General features: G+C 57.5%; 2 protein-coding genes across 5 annotated transcripts; one reads left to right on the top strand and one right to left on the bottom strand.

Annotated features, from left to right (window-relative positions):
* The first annotated feature begins 426 nt into the window (after window positions 1-426).
* Tmem235 (transmembrane protein 235) lies at window positions 427-9,108 on the top strand. Its single transcript, XM_087208153.1, is given in 8 exon segments — window positions 427-517; window positions 3,263-3,410; window positions 3,816-3,898; window positions 4,019-4,628; window positions 4,630-4,685; window positions 5,769-5,849; window positions 6,402-6,569; window positions 8,585-9,108. Coding segments are annotated over 8 exon segments (1,380 nt in total). The 3' UTR covers window positions 8,728-9,108.
* Window positions 9,109-9,199: 91 nt separating this feature from the next.
* Window positions 9,200-14,764, bottom strand: LOC101703542 (uncharacterized). 4 transcript variants are annotated; one of them, XM_021241142.2, is made up of 7 exons: window positions 14,563-14,764; window positions 13,670-13,753; window positions 13,014-13,102; window positions 12,335-12,520; window positions 11,364-11,684; window positions 11,013-11,205; window positions 9,200-10,498 (listed from the first exon to the last, which is right to left on the bottom strand). In XM_021241142.2, exons 1-7 carry the CDS (start codon window positions 14,762-14,764, stop codon window positions 10,215-10,217), a joined length of 1,359 nt encoding a protein of 452 aa, XP_021096801.1. In that variant the 3' UTR covers window positions 9,200-10,214. The 4 variants fall into 4 exon arrangements, with proteins under 4 accessions (XP_021096801.1, XP_021096802.1, XP_004860881.1 ...); XM_021241143.2 differs by having other exon boundaries at window positions 11,502-11,684; XM_004860824.4 differs by having other exon boundaries at window positions 11,364-11,501.
* Between the last annotated feature and the right edge of the window lie 3,032 nt (window positions 14,765-17,796).

The following is a 17,796-nucleotide window of genomic DNA, read 5'->3' as shown; positions in this document are numbered from 1 at the left end:
GGTCTGGTCCCAGAGGCAGACCCTTAGGGCTCTATGACACTGCCCAGGCTTGGGTGTGACTGAGGTCCAATCCCCAACTCCGGGGAAGGAGCACTAGCCACAGGGTCCCATTTTCAGCTGGCTTTATTTGACAGAAATCTCTCACTGATGGAACTGAGACCTGGCTCTCCAAGGCTGGGCGTGGTGTTGCATGCCCATAGCCCTAGCACTTTGGAGGCTGAGGCAGTTCAAGCCCATCCTGACCAAGTTAGCAACTTAGTGAGGCCCTGTCTCAAGAAAATAAAGAGCTGGGGATATAGCTCAGTGTAGAGGCCTTGGGCTCAATCCCCAGTATTGCTGAAAAGTACAGGAAGTTACAAAGATAGTGCAGTGAGTTTGGGGTTTCCTTTCCCTCTTCCCCCAGGACAGTCACAGGACAACATCTAGATGTCCAAGGTCCAGGCCGAGAACCAGCAAGTCAGGCAGCCAGTCTCCCCTGAGAGTCTTGCCGCCACGAAGGACTTCCTGTCTGGTGTGGGTAAATCTGAACCAGGCAGAGAACCAGCTGAGCTGCAGGTCCCTGCTTGGCTCTGCCTGCTATACTTGTGTGTCTTCAGGTAGGTGGGGCCATCCTGGGGGGCTTGGCCTTCAGGGCTGCTCCAGCTAATCCCACAGTTGTGACATTTATCCATTCATTTGCTCTGATATCTCTGAAAGTCAGGTGTCACACCCAGGAATTAAACCCTGAGAGACATCCCCTGCATGGAGCCCAGTTTCCTTTTCTTTCTTTTTTTTTTTTTTTTTTGAGAAAGGGTCTCACTAAATAGCTCAGGCTGCCCTTGAACTCACAGTGATCCTCTGGCCTCAGACGCCCACATGCTGGGATTACAGCGGTGCACCACCCTGCTGGGCTTTCTCCTTTTTTGAAAGGTGGGGGATAAAGGCCAACAATAGTTAGGCCCAGGGCTGGGGATTTAGCTCAGTGGTTCTGCCGCCTGCCTCGAAAGCGCAAGGACCCGAGTTCAATCCCCGGTACCAAAAAACCCCCCAAAAAACAATAGTCCTAAGCTGGGTTTGTGTGCACAGGAGTTACTGAGGAGGTGGAATAACTGCCTTGAGTGGCAACAAGAAAAGGAATTGCAGACACTTCTGTAGCCCTAGTAGGAAGACTGGGCAGGAACAGGTACTCAGGCAGTGTGTGCTCTGGGCTAGGGGAAGGACACAGCATTGAGGCCTCCCTGCTTCCCTGACAGGTGTGGGGAGCCAGGGCAGCTGTGCCCAACCTTACAGACCTGCAGATTCTGCCTGCAATGCTACTACCCTCGATTTGACTACCTCTTGTCACAGCCTTGTTTCCCAGAGCATACTGGCTGTCCCTGTAAAACGAGACAGCGTGTGTTCCAGCCTACCACCCCTACCATTCGAAAACCATTTCAGATAGCAGCTTCTGGCAAGACCAGCGCCTTGCACCTGCCAGTATACACTAGCTTTGTGAAGCGCCTGAGGGGATGAATTGACCTGTTGGGGTGGTAGTTTAGTGAGGTTCATTTTCTATTGGAGAACAGTGGCCAGGTGCAGTGAAATTAGTAGCTGCCCAGAGAGTAATTTAGCCCACAGTTCCAGCTACTTCCTCCATCCTGTGTTTGTGTTGGAGGCAGCAGCCACTGTCATCAGCCTGGGCCCCAACGCTTGTCGGCCAGATGGCCATCCCCGGAGCCAGCCTCCTGCCCTCAGCCACTGACAGGAAGTAGTTAAACGTGGGCTTGAAAACAGAGACTTGGATGCAGCCTTATTTTTGTCATGTAAAATCGGAATGTCTCCCACCGGAAGCCCAATCCTGCCCCCAATTTCAGCAGTGGTCTCACGCTGGCTTTGAAGCAGCTCTGCCAGCCAGAAGGTTTAGGGTCCTCTCAGTGCAGAAGCCAGGCCGATGAAAGCAGGGTGGATAATGAGATAAGGGTGATGCTAAAGCAGTACCTCTTCAGACTGGGCTGATGCAATATGGGTCCATCTCAAAGGAAGTACACTGGCAGAATTCATCAGACAGCCCCTCTGCTGCCTAAGGAACAGTAAGTGGCTCCAGCTGCACATCTGGTTTTAAACACAGAACCCAGGCTTGAAAGCGTGGCTGGATTAAGCTGGCCTGAGGAAATAGGCATCCCTCCCTTCTCTAGAGATGTGTGGGTCAGATGCCTCTTGCTGAAACCTCCCTCTGGGTAGCGGTGGCCTTGAGGTCCCAGTGGTTGGCGTTGGCTCTGACAGCTGTATCCTGTCCCACTTAAGCGGCAGTGGGTGCGATTACAGAAATCCAAGCTGAGAGCAGTGGTGCACACCTATAATGCTGGCTACTTGGAGGCTGAGGCAAGAACATTACAAGTTCAAGGCCACCCTTGGCAACTTAGACTCTGCCTCAGAGTAGAGCTGGGAATGTAGCTCAGTGGTGCATCCCTTGTGTGGTTCAATCCCTGGTACTGCAAAAGACTAAAAAAACAAAACCCCTCCCCCAAAAAACCCTTTCAAACCAGCTCAGCTCAAGGGGAGGGAGCTTACTGGAGAGTCCAAACAGACTTCTAATTTTCCCTTTGAGGTGGCCAATTCACATCTACTTTGTTTTGTTCTGTTTGAGACAGTCTTGCTGCGTATTCAAGGTTTGCCTTGAACTCTATGTAGCCCAGGCTGGCCTTGAACTCATGATTCTCCTCTCTCACCAGTTTGGACCTTAGACACACACAAGAGGAGGCATCAACCCAAACAAAGCAATACTGACCCTTTTATATTGCTTTACTGTGGAGGAACTACTAAGAATGAACTCAACTTTTCAGAGTTTGTGGTTCTCTCCCCAGCTTTAATCAGAGTTTGGGGCCAGGAAGGCCCTGCAGCTCCCCAAGCACCCCGTGAATCCTACCTTTAGGCCCAGTGGGCTCATGGCTGTCATGGGCTCCCAGAGCAGGGGTGTGGGCAGGGCAGTGCCAGCTGAAGGACGCAGGCAGGCACAGTGGGCACCTCCACTGACACAGCTTGCAGACAGTCTGCTGCAGTGTGCAGAAAGATGAGCAGCCTATGAAATACCAAATAGCTCTATGCTGTTCTGTCTGCATTCCATGTGAAATACTGTTTCAATAACAGGATTGCTTTTACTTAATCACTATGTACCTCAAACCAACCAGAGCCTAGCAGAGAAAAACTGGCCCAAACATTCTCTGAGAGGCTTGGGTCAGCTGTAAGGAAGCTGCTGCACTGAAGACCACAGTCTGAGGCCGTCAGACCTCCATGCTCTCTGCAGACTCCAGCCAGCCAGGGACTACTCAGGAAGCCTCCCGGTGGCGGCTGCCCAGCACAGCCAAGCACAGCTCCTCATCAGAGCCCACACCTGATGGGGCCTCTGGCTCTTCTGCCTCCGTGCCCAGTGCTCCAGATACCTGTCCTAGCAGGTGCCTTATGCATGCTGAGTGGCTGGACAGGTCCACTGGCTGGCCAGATGTGGCATTTGTGATTATGAAATAATCTGGCCAGATGTGCCATACACCTGTGATCCCAGCTACTCAGAGGCAGAGGGGGGAGGAAGGCAAGTTCAAGGCCAGCCGGGCAACTTAGCAACCCTGTCTCCAAATAAAAAGGGCTGGGGATGCAACTCAGTGTTAGAGCACCCCAGGATTCAATTCCCGGTGCCAAGAAAAGAAAAGAAAAGAAAGCCCAGTCTGAAGTAACACTTTCCTTCTACAGCCCCAACCCTGCCACACTCCACTGATCCAGCCTGATTAAGGCCAGGATCCGGGGCCAGCCAGCAGCCACTGCCGCCTGAGGCTGGTCTGCCTCCCCTCCCCGTGCTTCCCCAGTGTGGTCAGCAGTGGCGGGGCTTCTTCCCGGGCCAGTCTCAGCTCACCCTTCACCATCCTCAAGCTCTGCGCAGCCCAGCCAGGCAGGCACTGTTTGCGGAAAAGCAGAGGTTTAGGGAGATCAGAAACTAACCAGGGATCTGTGACCAGCTCTGGGGACGCCAGGGTTTGAACCCAGGCCTGCAGCTCCTCTGCTGCCTGAGGGTCCGAGACTTCTTTCCTTCTTTCTCAGGTGGCATCGATCCTCCTGCGACCCCCGGGGCACCGCGCGCCCAGCCCTGCGCAGAAGTCTGGGGCCGTGCGCAGAGCCTCCAGCCGCCGCGCCTCCCCAGCCTGCCCCAGCCGCTGGCGCTGCCTCTCCCCTCCACTCCCGACCCTGGGTCTCCAGGCGACCCCTGCTCTGAGCCCAGCCTCCTCGCTCCTTGGAGCCGGAGCCGGAGCCGACCCCCGCGGCTCCCGACTGCCCAAACTCCGCTCCAGCCGCGCTCTCTGGCTCCCGCTCCCTACGCTCCCCGACCCATGGCCATCCCCCACTCTGCTGCGCCCTCCAGCCCCTGCGACCCAGCATCTCCCGGCCTCCTGGCTCCCTGCATTCCCGGCCCTCTCCGCGGCTCTCGGGACCCCGCCGACTTGCCCTCCCCCTGCCCTGCCCGGCGCGCCCCGCCCCGCCCCGCGCCCCCAGCCCCCGCGGCTGGGCGCCTTGTTCCTGGCCGCGGGCCTGGGCGCGCTGCTCAGCTTCGCGCTGCTGGCCGCCGCGGTCGCCAGCGACTTCTGGTACCTCCGGGAGGTGGCGGACACCGGACACCGGCGAGCGCGGCGGCGGCGCTGAGCGGCTGTCCTCGCACTCCGGCCTCTGACTCACCAGCGAAGGTGAGGGAGGCGAGGAAGGTGGGGGAGGGCCTCCCCCAGGCCCTTCCTCCCGGAGTCCTGCCCCACCTGGGTTCGCCCTCTGGTGTCGGCCCCTTCCCCAGTGCGCCTCCCCACTCAACTGCTGGGGGGACTGGGCGGACGGGGGAGGGGCGGGCCCACCAGCCCTGTGCAGAAGCCCGACAGCGCATCGCGGGGTGGGGTGGGGCTAACCCCAGACCAGGGCGCCCTGCCACTCACAGCGGGTAACTGGGGACCTTGTCCCTCACTTAACCCCCAAGGGGCAGCATCAGAAGGGGAGAAACAGACCTCCCGGGGAAGGTGTGTGTGGTGCTGCCCAGCTCCCGGGCGTCTCTGTTCCTGCCACGGGCTGCTCTGCTCGGGCGCAGCAGGGGGTCTGTGGGGTTCAGGTGGGCGGCGTGGGGCCCCGACCTTCATCCCGGTGACCCAGGGTGGTTTTCCCTCATTACCACCCAGCCCCAGCTCCCTCCCACCTGCCCGGGTCACCAGGAGCTGTGTGAGTGTGTGATATGTGTGAGTGTGAGTCCACATGTGGAGGTGTGTGTGAGTGAGTGTGGAGTGTGTGAGCATAGGCTGATGTGTGAGTACATGAGCACGAGAGTGTGTGTGAGAGCCTGTGATTGTGAGTGCCACCTGTGCACAGCGAGTGTACAGTGGTGGAAAGACTTGGCTGTTCACCAGCGCCTCCTGAGGTGTGTGCACACACGCATGTGCATAGATGGGTGTGCATGTGTGTGAATCCGAAAGCTCACACAGTGTGAGTCTGGAAGGTTCTCGGGGCTGAGCCTTCCAGGCAAGCCCACTTTGTGCCCCTTTTTGGTATGAAGGCCAAGACTGGCCTCTCTATGAGAGTGTTATGGGGACCCCAGAGCATCCCCGGGGGAGCCTCTAGAATCCCTGAGCTTGTAAATGCACCTCCAACCAAATGAGAGGTCTTGGGCCTCTGATGCCATTTGGAGGCCTGAGCCTGAGTCCGCAGGGCCCATGGCTTCTCCGTGCCCCTGTGGCTCTGGGGCTGCGGGGGGCCCTGGCATCCAGCCTCTGCTTCGCACTTTGGCTTTGCAGGGCAGAACAGCTGTGTCCCCCTCATCAACCCTTTCGCCAGTGAGGGCCTGGACGCCTTCCCCTCGGTGCAGCGGCTCCTCTGTGAGTCCTGGGGCCACACCTCCTCCTCATCCTTCCTGACTCTTCAGGCAGGGCTGGGACCTGAGCCACCCCACCCCAGCCCCACAGAACCACTTCCTGTGGCCCTGTGATTCCCAGAGGACATGTCCACCTGTAGCTCCTCTCTGCTCTGCTGTTGGGTCCTGACCACGGGTGCCCCACTGACTCCCAGCCTATCCTGGCATTCCCGTGCCTCATTTCCCTTTCATTGGTAATGGCCCACCTAGAGGGTTGGTGGCCATGTGACTGCTGTCCCAGGGAGGCCTGCGGGTGGGGTGGGGAGGGCACTGGGGAAGCTCCCTCATCCTTGCCTCAGGAAGCCTATGCTACACCAGAGGTGGCCACAGGGAGGGTCTGGTGGTTACCATGGTGACAGGGCTCTCTCTCTCTCTCTCTCTCTCTCTCTCTCTCTCTCTCTCTCTCACACACCCCACCCCCCATCCTCCTTGGCCTGAGCAGGTGGAGCATCAGGCTTGCTCCCACCCTTGGGGGCAGGGGTCCTGTCCACCTGCACCTGAGGCCCCTCTTCTGCAGCACTGCACCGCACTGTCATGGTGGTCCTGCTCCTGAGCTTGGTCCTCGTTGTGTGTGGCTGGGTCTGTGGCCTGCTCAGCTCCCTGGCCCAGAGCATCCCTCTGCTGCTCCTCACCAGCTGCTACTTCTTGCTGGGGGCTGAGTCTGGGGTGCTGGGGGATCCTGGGAGTGGGGCCCTGCTTCTCCTGCACCCCTGGCTCACACGCTCTGCTCCGCTTGGGCTACACTGAGCCTGGGTCTCCTGGGGCTAGAGGTGCCCCTTGGGATAGTGGTGCCCTGGGGACAGAAGTACCTCCTGGGGACAGAGGGACCCTGGGTCCCTGGCCTTTCTAGCAGCAATGCCTCTGGCTGGGCCTGGACCCAGGAGTGCCAGGCTGGACCTTTTGACTTGGGAGGCCGGAGGATCTCCATAGTGAGTCTAGAACCTGCTCTGCTGGCTGGGTGGCCCTGAGGGGCATGAGTGCAGCCCCAGCCTCTCTTCTCTTGTTCCTGGACTGTCCTGGGAGGTGTGGGGGCATGGAGGGGAGGGCGTCAGAGTCCTTGACAGTGTCCCCAGCCAGGAGGCTGTGACTCGCGTAGTACAGCGGCCAACTGTGCCGGCCTGGTCTGTGTCCCCAGGGGCTCTGCAGCGCCACCTTCACAGGTGAGAAGTTTGAGCCTCTGAGCACTTCAGATTCTCCAAGGCCAGATGGGCGTTTGTCCTGGGTCCCCTCCACTGCCAGGCACTGTCAGCCCAGCCACCCAGTTCCCTGCACTCTCCCTGAAGTGGGCCGGTGTCCCCCAAGGGTCAGTCCCCGTGGCCCCTGACATTTGGGGCCAGGCCTGAGCTGGGTCTGGTGTCTCAGAACAGCTCTTCTCTCGTGACCACCAGGGCTGGGGCCTCCCCCTGGGCAGGGCTGCGTCCCTCCCCAGGGAATGAATGCTGGGCCCTTTGGGAGACCTCTGAGAGGAGGGGCATGCTGGCCCGGGAGCCAAGACTGGGGACGCGTAGGCTTGCTTATGATCCCAACATGAAGTCAGGGTCTCCTCTGGAGCATGAGATCAGGCGCGATCAGTGTCCACTCTCAACCTGATCTGGGAGACTTCGAGAGTCCAAAATCCAGTTAAGAGGACCTTGGGGAGCCACCAAGAGGAGTAATTGGGTTGGCATTGTAACCAGGAAACCTCATGGTGACAGGAAGCCTCCGCACTGTGCTTGAGGCAAAGGTGCTGAGTGGGGCAAAGGGCTGGAGGGAGCTGCTGGGGAGGCCTGCAGGGCTCCAGTGGCCTGGCCAGGGTCGGGGGTGGAGGAGACTGGAGCGGGTAAGGACCTGGGGGTCAGCTGGCCTGAGGGACGCCCCCAGCCCCCTTGCTCAGGGCCTAGGCAGGGTGCACATCCCTCTCAGGAGCCACTCGAAGGCCCTGGTGGGCCCTGCGCTGGGCTTGCAGTGCTGAGGGTCTGCTGTGGACAGAGGGGCAGAGGGCTTGGTCAGCGAAGTCACACCAGAGGGACCTGGCCGAGGCCAGCTCACCCTCTCAGTGCTGTAAGAAGGGGGAGGGGACGGGTGGGGTCCTTCCCTGAGACGGGAGGGATCGTGAGGGATACATGGGGTGGCAGGGCCTGGAGGGACACACCCACTGAGGTTGTCCAGCAGGCTGCAGAGCCCGCCCTGGAAATGTACTTCAGGAGAGCTGGGTGGGAAAGGGGTTGCTGTGAGCTTAGCCTGGGTCCCCGTCCCCCAGGAGAGTTGAGGGGTGTGGAAGGGGCTCCTGGCTTAGGGGTTTACTCTGCGCCTTTCTGCTCGGGTCGATGGAGGCAGCTGGAGCTGGAGAGGACCTGCAGGGAGGGCGTGCCACCTGCCTGCCCCTCAGTCCCTGAGGACCCCTGAGGGCCAAGGTGGTCCTATGCAAGGTGCCTCTTCTCCCTGCCTCTCCATTCCCCAAATTAAATCCATCACTGCTGCTGCTGCCCAGTTGTGTTGGGGGCACAGGTGGAGCTGTTTGCAAAGGGGACTGTGGGGTGAGCCTCCCAAACCTCAGCGCCGCCATCTCCCTGACCCCAGGGACAAGGAGGTGTCTGGAAGGGCCAGGGGGACACCAGGGCTGACCAGGAGGGGGCACAGGGTGGGAAGCTGCCTCCATGGGGACCCCAAGGCTGTCTGCAGGACCCCTGGGAGTGGCTTCCCTGCCCCCTGTCTCCCCAGGTGCCCTGACCCTGGCAGGGGTCAGTGTGTACATCAGCTACTCGCGTCTGGCCTTTGCGGAGACCACCCGGCAGTACGGCCCACAGCACGTGGAGGGCGTGCGCATCAGCACCTCTGCCTGGACTCTCAACTTGGCACTCTGAAGATGAAGCCACTATTCCCGAGAAAGCCTTTCTCCCCCTGGGTTCCTACTAGGGGCTTCCTAAGCACTGAGGTGACATATTGCTATAGTCTGAATCTTAGGTGTCCCTCAAAGCTCCATGGGGCAATGTGCTGCAGGCCCAGAAGCAACGGGGCTGACTGATCATGGACTAAGGCCTCTGAAGCTTGGAGCCACAATTAACTTTCTTTCTTGTAATTTATCTCCTGCAATTGTTATAGTGAAGAAAAGCTAACACAGATCTCCCTTCTTTTTTTTTTTTTGGTACCAGGGATCGAACTCAGGTCCTTGGGCTTGCGCAGCAGGCAGCGAAACCACTGAGCCAAATCCCCGGCCCTCCTCCCTTCTTAAACACACACACACACACACACACACACACACACACACACACACACACACACACAGACTCATTTGCCTACATTACATATCCAGAATGAAATATACACAAATATTAATGGTGTTATTCTAGGGTGATAAAAATACAGGTAAATTTTATTCTTTTTATTTCATTAAGAAACAATCTGTAAGCTGGGTGTGGTAGCACATGCCTGAAATCCCAGCACTTGGGACACTGAGGCAGGAAGATCACCGTGAGTTCGAGGTCAGGCTGAACTATATAGTGAGAGGGGCCGGGGATGTAGCTCAGTGGTTTCACTGCCTGCTGTGTAAGCACAAGGACTGGAGTTTGATCCCCGGTAACAACAACAAAAAAAAGAACTATATAGTGAGAAACAAAAACAAACACACACACACACACAAAACAAACACACACACACACACAAAACAAACGATGATCTGTATTTCCTCTTTCATTTTTTCTTTTTTTGTTTTGGTACTGGGGATCAAACTCAGGACCTTGTGCTTGAAAGGCAGGCGGCGGAACCACTGAGCTAAATCCCCAGCCCTCCTCTCTGATTTTTGATCAGTCCACCAGGAGGTTATTATCAATTTGACTACTCCATTCAAAAAACCAACTTTGGGTCTGTTTATCTCGATAGATCTTCTCCTGACTTACTGTCCTCTTCACTAATTCTCTCTTCAGCGGTGTCTCATCTGCTATCAAATTTATCTACTGAGATCTTAATTTATTATAGTTTTCATTTCTAGAATTTCCATGCAGTCATCTTACAGTTTCAAGTTCTCTGTTAAATTTTTCAATCTTGCCTGGTAATTCCTTAAATATTTGATCTGAAATCCTAATAACTCTGTTATCTTGATCACCCTCAGGTCTGTTTATCTGGCTTTTACCCTTGATTTTCAGTCACATCTTGTCTGATCCCATGCCTGGTTATTTCTGATGGAGTGGGGACATCACATATGAGTCACTGTTGAGAACCCTGAGGCTTTGGATGGTGCTGCCTCCCCACAGAGGTTGGCCATTACTTCTGGCAGGCTGCTAGGCCACAGGCTCCGAACACCTCTCCCCACTTCAGTCCCTGCCAGGATATGGGGTCCCTGATCACCCTGTCCTCAGGACTCCAGCTGCCTCAGCACGAGTGCCCACTTCCTCAGGGCTAGGTCAGTGTCCTGGGTGGAGATGTCACGGTGCCACACAGCACGCACGGACTGTTCTGTCCAGGGAAACACCAGCACATGCACAGCACGGCCGATCTGTGCCACCTCGTCAGCGCTCACCACCTGCAGGCGCTGGCACAGCTCTGTGGGTGCCAACCCGTTCACCCTCACCAGCACCATGTTGGTCTCCACAGTGGCAGGATCTACAGAGCAGACGGGCGACGCCAACTCCTGGAGACCTAGGCCAGGTCCTGTAGTGAGTAGAGCCCGATCCCAGGACCCCACTATGGTCCCCACCCCCAGAACTGTCCTTGGGGAAAGCAGAGAGGCAGCCCAACAGTGCAAGAGAAAAGAATGACCCTGAGTCCTGACACGGCCTTTGGGGTCACACAGGTTTGACTGTGCCATTTCACCTGTGGGCCTCCGTTTCCTCATCAGTGAATTGGGGACAGTATGAGATTGTTTCAAGGATTCAAGTAATGGGTGAAATATCCACATTCAGGCTACACGCTCTGCTGGATTCTGCAGCGGGCCCAGTTCCTGACTCTGCCAAGTGCTTCCTGCTGTCGGGCACTGTGAGGAAGGGGGTCTGGGACCCAGGCAGACCTGGTCCCACCTGCAGACTCAGTGCTAACCCCAACATCCTAGAGGCTTCAAGGATACAGACTGGTGGGGATCTGAGCCCTGTTGCAGGGGATCCCCAAGCCCAAGCTGGGGGGCAAAGGGAAGTAAGGGTGAGGGCAGTGCAGCCACCTTTGGCGAATCTCTGGGCATTCTTGTGGTCCTGCAGCAGGGCCTCCTCTGCGCCAGCCAGGCCCACCAGGGCTGCAGCAGCCAGCACCCCAGACTGGCGCATGCCTCCGCCCAGGGCTTTCCGGAAACGCCAGGCTTCTTCAATGAAGTCCTTGGGCCCCCCGACCAGGGCCCCCCCAGGTGCACCCAGGCCCTGGGAGAGAGGAGAAACTCTTGCTGCCCCCTGCATAGCATCCTGTCCCTGGGCTGGGGCAGCTGCTCTGGCACTTGGAGCCCAGAGAACCAACTCTACCTCCCACAGTGTGCCACTACCCACTTGGCTCTGGAAGGCAAGCCCAGGGCTGTCCCCACCTTGGAGAAACAGAAAGACACAGAGTCACAGTGCTCCACGATGTGGGCAGGGGGCACACGCAGAGCCACGGCTGCATTCATCAGCCGGGCCCCATCCAGGTGGATGCGGGCCCCATAGGTCCTGGCCAGGAGGTGTACCTGGAATGCAGGGCAGGCAGAGGTCAGAGGGGCCAGCCCCAAGGAGGACAGGTCTCCGGGAGGCTCCTGGGTGTGACCCCCGGAGGAATCACAAGGTCTGGAGTCAGGAGCCTGGTGTGGTGACCAGCTCTGGGTATGTGGGACCTGAGCGGTCATGTGCCACCTGAGCCTCAGCACTGTCCCCTGTGGAAGGGGATGAGGGTGAGCATTTTAACTCCTCAGGGTGTGTGCGTGTGCATACTCACGCACATGGTGCTGAGGTGGAACCCAGGGCCTTTGCATATGCTAGGCAAGCACTGCTGCAGAGCTAGGACTTCAGCTGTAACTCTTCTCTATGGAGCATTCTGACAGGCTGAGGGCATTAATGTCTCACCTCCGGGAAGCCACACAACACATCCCGAGGGGTCACCAGAGTGCTCACTGAGGCAGGGGCACAAGGTTGGGGAAGCACCAGGACTCTGACACTGCGACTTCTCACCTCACAGGCTGTGCAAAGGACCAGGGTAGCTGGAGCCTGCTACATGTTTCACAGCCTCACCAGGACTGTGCTGTGGTGGCCATGGTCTGGGCTCTCAGCAGGCTCACATGTGACACCTCTGCTCTCGGGCGGGTCTAGGGACTGAGGCTCCCAAACTGGGGCAGTTACTCCCTGTGCACCTTCAGCCTTGGGCTGGCACATGTCCCCCTGTGATAGTCTGGCCACTGGTGGGTGACATGTGGGCAGGAGGCCGCTGACAGGGTGTGCATCAGAGCGGCTCAGTCTCAGATGGGGACCCAGAGGACAGAGGAAGCTGCACCCGGCTGTGGTGGGGTATGGTGGGGAGCAGGCCTACCTGGCGGAGGTAGTCGATGGGCAGGACCCGGCCTCCGGAGCTGCAGTGCGTGTTCTCCAGGCACACGAGCTCACACACTGGGTGGTAGGGGCTCCCGTGGCCCCGAGCAAGCACCCTCTGCAGCTCAGCCAGATCCAGCGTGCCATGTGGCAGGTCCGGGAGTGGGTTGGCAAGCACCCCGGCGAGCTGCAGGTGGAGGAGGAGTCAGGGGTCCCAGGGGTACAGCAGCGCCTCCTGGCGGGGGAGGACTGTCTGGGGTAGGGAGCCAGCCCCCGCTCCCCAATCCTGTGCCCGCTTCTCCTCAGCTCTGGGCCTTGGCCCTTTCCCTTGGCCTCTTGACGTGATGTCCCAGCTGAGGAGGGTGCCAGCCCCCTTTTCTGTTGTGCTGTCTTCAGGCTCCCCACCTCCAGTGCCAGTGCTCTCAGTGCCCACTAGGGGGCAGGAGGGCACCGAAACACAAGCACTGGGCAGAAATAACTGTCCAGGGTCCCTGGAGCCAGCCTGGGCCGCTGCTGCCCCCAAGTGGTAAATCTGAGAGCCGCTGTTCCTCCTAGCTCCCTGACCAGCTTCTCTGGCTTTCTCTCTCTCCCAGCCAAAGCCTGGGAAGTGGTTCCCACTGGAGGACCTGCGCTGGCTAGAGGATGCCCAGGGCCCCAGGGGAGCAGTACCTGCTCCTTACCTGAGCCACCCCGCCCTGCTCATAGACCTGGAGGTGGCACTCCTGCCCAAGGAGGAGCTGGGAGCCCCGGCGCCGGCAGTGACCCATCACTGAGACAGATGGGAGGAGGGCAGGACTTGGCATTGATTCTTCGGGGACCCATCTGCCCCTCTCAGCTTGGCCACAGCAAGCTGACATGTCTCATACCGATCCAGAAAGGGCTCCTTCAAAACATCTTAACACCACGTGCTGGAACACCATCGCTCTAAGTATGCAACTGTGGGTTGGCCACACTGTAAACACGGGGCCACACACAGCCTGCAGATCACCACCCGCAGGAAGATGCCAGCCACAGTGCCACCCCTTGGGGACAGGCGGCCTAGGGCACCAGCAGCTGTAAGGGCCTGGTGGGAAGCTGAGTGGTGTTTAACGAAGGATGGTACACAAGGTGAGGCAGGGGGAGGAGGTCACAGGAAGTCCTGAAGGGTGCGGACAGTGTGCGTACAGGAGTGGGGATCCAGGGCACCCCAGGGAGGAGGAGCTGGAAGCAGCCCTGACCTCACCCTCCATCTCCTGCCAGGGCACCACACTGGGCGGGACAACAGAAATCCGGAAGTGCCATCCATGAATGGCACCGAGGGACAGAGTGTGCACTGAGGCCCTGGGGGCAAACTCACCAGAGATGAGGTTGGCCATAGTGTTGGTGGGCACAAACAGAGTCTGCTCCACCCCTAGCAGCTCCGCAGCCTTTTCCTGCAGCTCTGGGAAGGGAGAGGGGTGGGCCCGGGAAGGCTTTATCATCACTCATGCTCAGAGCGGCTGCAGGTGGCCACGCCTGGGCACAGTTGGGAGCTCGTCTTTGAGAGGCTGCGGTGAGTGCCCAGTGGGCGGGCTGGAGCCCAGTCTGCAGGCTGCAGTCTGTGGCTTGGTAACCACACAGCTGGGCCCCAGGTCCCTCACTCAGCTCTCTGCGTCCTGCCTCCTCCTGGGCCATGGCCCTCTTCACACAGGCCACCAAAATTTGCTTGTGGTTTGAACCCCTTGTCCCACCTAGGCCCACACCTGCTGCACTTCCTTTCCCATCAGTCCTGGCAGGTGGGGCCCTGTGGTTTCTCAGCTGACTTCCGCTCCCCCTCAGAAGGGGAGCCTCTGCGGAGGCGGAGCGGGCACAAAAGGTGCAGTCGGAGGACAAGTGGGGCTCCTGCTTTAAAGTCTCCCGTGGCTCCCCTCTGACTGCAGCAGCAAACTCAGAGTTTTCGGCATGCCATTCAAGGCCCCTGAGATCTGGCTTCTGGCCACCCCCACCAAGACTGCTGTCAACGCAAGCACCTCCTTCGCCCCATGCGGCGACTTATCTACACGCCGGCGGGAGGGGCTGGGAGCCTGCATTGCTGCCGAGCTTGGGGTCTTGGGACGGACCGAGAAGCAAGCAGAGCGCAAAGCCTGGCCTGCCACAGGCGCTCACTGAGCGGCGCCACCATCCCGTTCCGGTCGCCCTCTCCCTAGCACCACGGACAGCGCTCCGCGTCAGCTTGACGACCCCCGCCCGGGGCCTGCACTTGGGGCTCACCGCGGACCGTCGGGTCCTCGCCGTAGTCATCGTCCCCCACGATCGCCTCGGCCATGGCGCGCCGCATGGCCGGCCCAGGCCTGGTCACCGTGTCGCTGCGCAGGTCCACCACGTGGGCCTGGACCCCCGCCCGCCTCCCAGACCACCGCGCCCAGGGCCCCCTGAGCCCCAGGGTCGCGGCCCCGGCCAGTGCGTGGAGCATGGCGGAGGCTGCACCGGTCTCTCCACCCCGCCGAGAGCGGCTAACCCTTCTCTTCCCAGCGGGTGCCCACTCGAGGCCGTGGGTCGGCGCCTTCGGACTTTCCGGATTTAGGACTTAGCTTGGGGCCCGGGGCACGCTGGGAGTTGTGGTCCGCCCCTTGCGACAGGATCGGAAACAAAACAGGAGGGGCCCGCGGCATGCTGGGAGTTGTAGTCCCCGTTTCGTCGCGGCAGAGACCAAACCCACAGGGGATTCTGGAGCATTTTATTATATTTTAATTGTTAAGATACTTTATTATAATAGCTATAACTGGAGCGCATGTCGAAATGAAAACTGAAAACAAATATACAAAACAGTTGATTAATAATCCTATAGCAGCCAGGGATTTAGCTCAGTGGTTCCGCAGCCTGCCTCGCAAGCCCAAGGTCCCCCCCCCCCAAATCCTATAGTGAAAGCACTAAGAAGCCCCATAATGCCACATAAACCAGTTCTGTGGTTTCCCCAAGATGAATTTAACAGCTTCAGCTTCTTCAGTGTTTATCGATATACGAAAGAAAAAAGTAGAGGTTGTCTTTTTCTATGGGAAATTGGATGCTTGCAGCCTCTGGGAGGAAGCCACTTCACATTTCACATAAGGAGATGAGTGTGCTCTGGGCCTGTGGGTCCGGGGTGGACTGGTCACTAGACAAAGTCCCTGGAGGTCCCCCCAAAAGGAGATGGGGACCTCAACTCACCCCAGCCACGGGGTAGGTTGTAGGGTCACTGATTTATGTCACAACAAAGTTATCGGACTGTCAGTGAGAGACATTAGAAAGGTTTATTAGAACCAGGCATGGTGGCACATGCCTATAAACCCAGCATTTGGGAGGCTGGGGCAAGAGGGTCGCCACAAGTTCGAAGCCAGCTTGGGCTACATAGCAAGACCTTGTCTTTTTTTAAAAAATGGCTTACTAGGCAGAATTTTAAAAATATACACTCAGAATAGAGTGTGGACCCTCGAGACAGGTGTGTTATGGTCTGGGACTGGTAGATTTATGTGATCGTGGGGGTGTCTTCGAAATGGGTGATCCAGTATATGTGTTCACACTGTCAGGATAGCCATTTGGTGGGCTGGGTTAGAATGCAGTTCAATTCTGTGTCTCTGAGGCTGAGATACACTGCTTCCTGGAGTGTGGAGTCTATTGGAGGAAGAATGAGGCCTTGATTTACAAGCTTTAAGACCCTTAGAAATTTTTATGGAAAGGAAGAGGCCATCGTGACCTTGGGTAACTTTGTGCTCTGAAGGTGCAGTTTTTTCTTAAAAGTACAGTTTAACATTTTTGAATTTCCTTGTCTCCTCCTTACCTATCTTTATGTCTCACGTCCCACCTCCCAGCTAGCGTGTGCTCCTGCTGGTGAGACCCAGACTTCTGGCCCACACATCCAAGTGGCCCTGATGAGACAGACGAGAAGCAACGGACTCTCTCAGAGGGGATGTGGCTTGGCCAGCGGCTGTTGTGCCCCATCCTCTCTCCTCCTTTCACTCCCCTTTCTCCTCCAGTGGACTGGGAGGGCTTTCTTCATTGTCCTCCCTAGCTATCAAGCTGCCACTCTCCTGTCCAACATGAGTACAGCCAGACTGTGGGGTCCCTCTCCCACTCCAGATGCTGCTGTTGCCTTTTTGAAGAAGGGAGCGGGCACCCTGGTGTGGTAAAGGTCAGGAAGTGAGGGATCGGGGCCCTTTATTTATGTACCCAGCCTTCACAGCAAGGCTCCCAGAAGATTCCCTAGTTCCAGCCCTAGCCCTCACTGATGCAGGCCTGTGCTGCTCCCTAAGCACCCTGCCCACCCACTTCTCAGGTTCTGTCTAGGAGGCACCTCCAGTGTCCTGACCCCCCATGCTGCAGCACAGGCCCATGGAGACTCATTTTGGTGTTGCTGTAAAACTGCTTCTTGGGTAGTGTGAGCTCCAAAACCCCTGTTAATCTACTCAGGATTTTTACCCTGAGTAGTGTAGCCAGAATGGTCATTCAGAAGGAGCTGTAAACACAAAGCTGTCAGCACAGAAGAGCTCCAGAGTCCAGTAGCCCACAAAGCCCAGCCACAGAGACCTGCACCTTGTGAAGCTGCAGGAGACAGCCTACAGTGTCTGGCATGAGCTGGCACTAGATGGTGGTGGCCAGCAATGGTGGTGACAAGCAAGCAGCAGCTGGCAGAGTCAACTGTGGACATCCAATGTCATCCGGTACCATCTAGTAACAACAGCAGAGCTGCACTTTGCAAATTCACGATTTCCAACTGAATTGAGCAAAAGAACCGTAGGTTGATGGGCAACACTGGGGCCATGAGCTGCTGACCAAGGGCAAGGCCAGCCTCTGTGTCCCTATGATGGCCCTTCCAGCCCAGCCCTAGTGACCGTGTGAACAGCATGCTATGGAATGCAGGACCCAAAGACCAGTCAGTCTCAGTTGCGAGTGTGTAGTGGAGATGCCCGTTGTCTGGCTCTGCCCAGTGGGAACAGCCAGCCTGATGGACTGGCACTCAGGCCAAACCACAAACCCACACCCAGTGTAGTCTCCCTTCTGTGTGTTCAAGTGTGGTCCTGGTGCAGAGGGGGAAACTGAGGCCACGCAGGCTTTTATAGAGCCAACTTCTTGGGGTTCTTACCATACACTGGCCTCTGCCCTAGACACTTCAGATTAACAGTTAAGCCGCCCAGCAACTCTGGAGACACTATCACTCGCCCCTGTTTCACAGATGGGGAAACAGAGACATCAGAAGCTAAGGAACACCCTCCAGTTACTCAAGTAGAAATTGGTCAGGTCTGGGAATCAGTTACTTCGGGGATCCAGATCTGAAACTCAATATTATGTTGTTCCTCCTCCTCTCTCTTGTCCTTCTCCTCTTCCTCTTCCTCCTCCTTTGTGTGTGTGTTACTAGAGATTGGACCTAGGAGTGCTGAGCTACATTCCCAGCCCTTTCTATTTACACATATCTAGAGATAGGGTCTTGCTGAGTTGCTCAGGCCACCCTTGAATTTGTGATCCTCCTGC

This window comes from Heterocephalus glaber, unplaced genomic scaffold (assembly GCF_053883595.1).
Source record: "Heterocephalus glaber isolate CG9 unplaced genomic scaffold, H.glaber_assembly_v1.0 deba00000937, whole genome shotgun sequence".
Taxonomy (NCBI): Eukaryota; Metazoa; Chordata; class Mammalia; order Rodentia; family Bathyergidae; genus Heterocephalus; species Heterocephalus glaber.
This window is presented reverse-complemented; position numbering and strand designations above follow the sequence as displayed.

Bases quoted from the DNA above. Each gene is read 5' to 3' on its own strand.
- LOC101703542 (XM_021241142.2), bottom strand. From the start codon at position 14,764: ATGCTCCACGCACTGGCCGGGGCCGCGACCCTGGGGCTCAGGGGGCCC. The intron at 11,685-12,334 runs GTAGGCCTGCTC...CCCCTTCCACAG, and splicing joins CCATCGACTACCTCCGCCAG to GGGACAGTGCTGAGGCTCAG. The intron at 10,499-11,012 runs GTGGCTGCACTG...GACCTGGCCTAG, and splicing joins TGCCCAGAGATTCGCCAAAG to GTCTCCAGGAGTTGGCGTCG.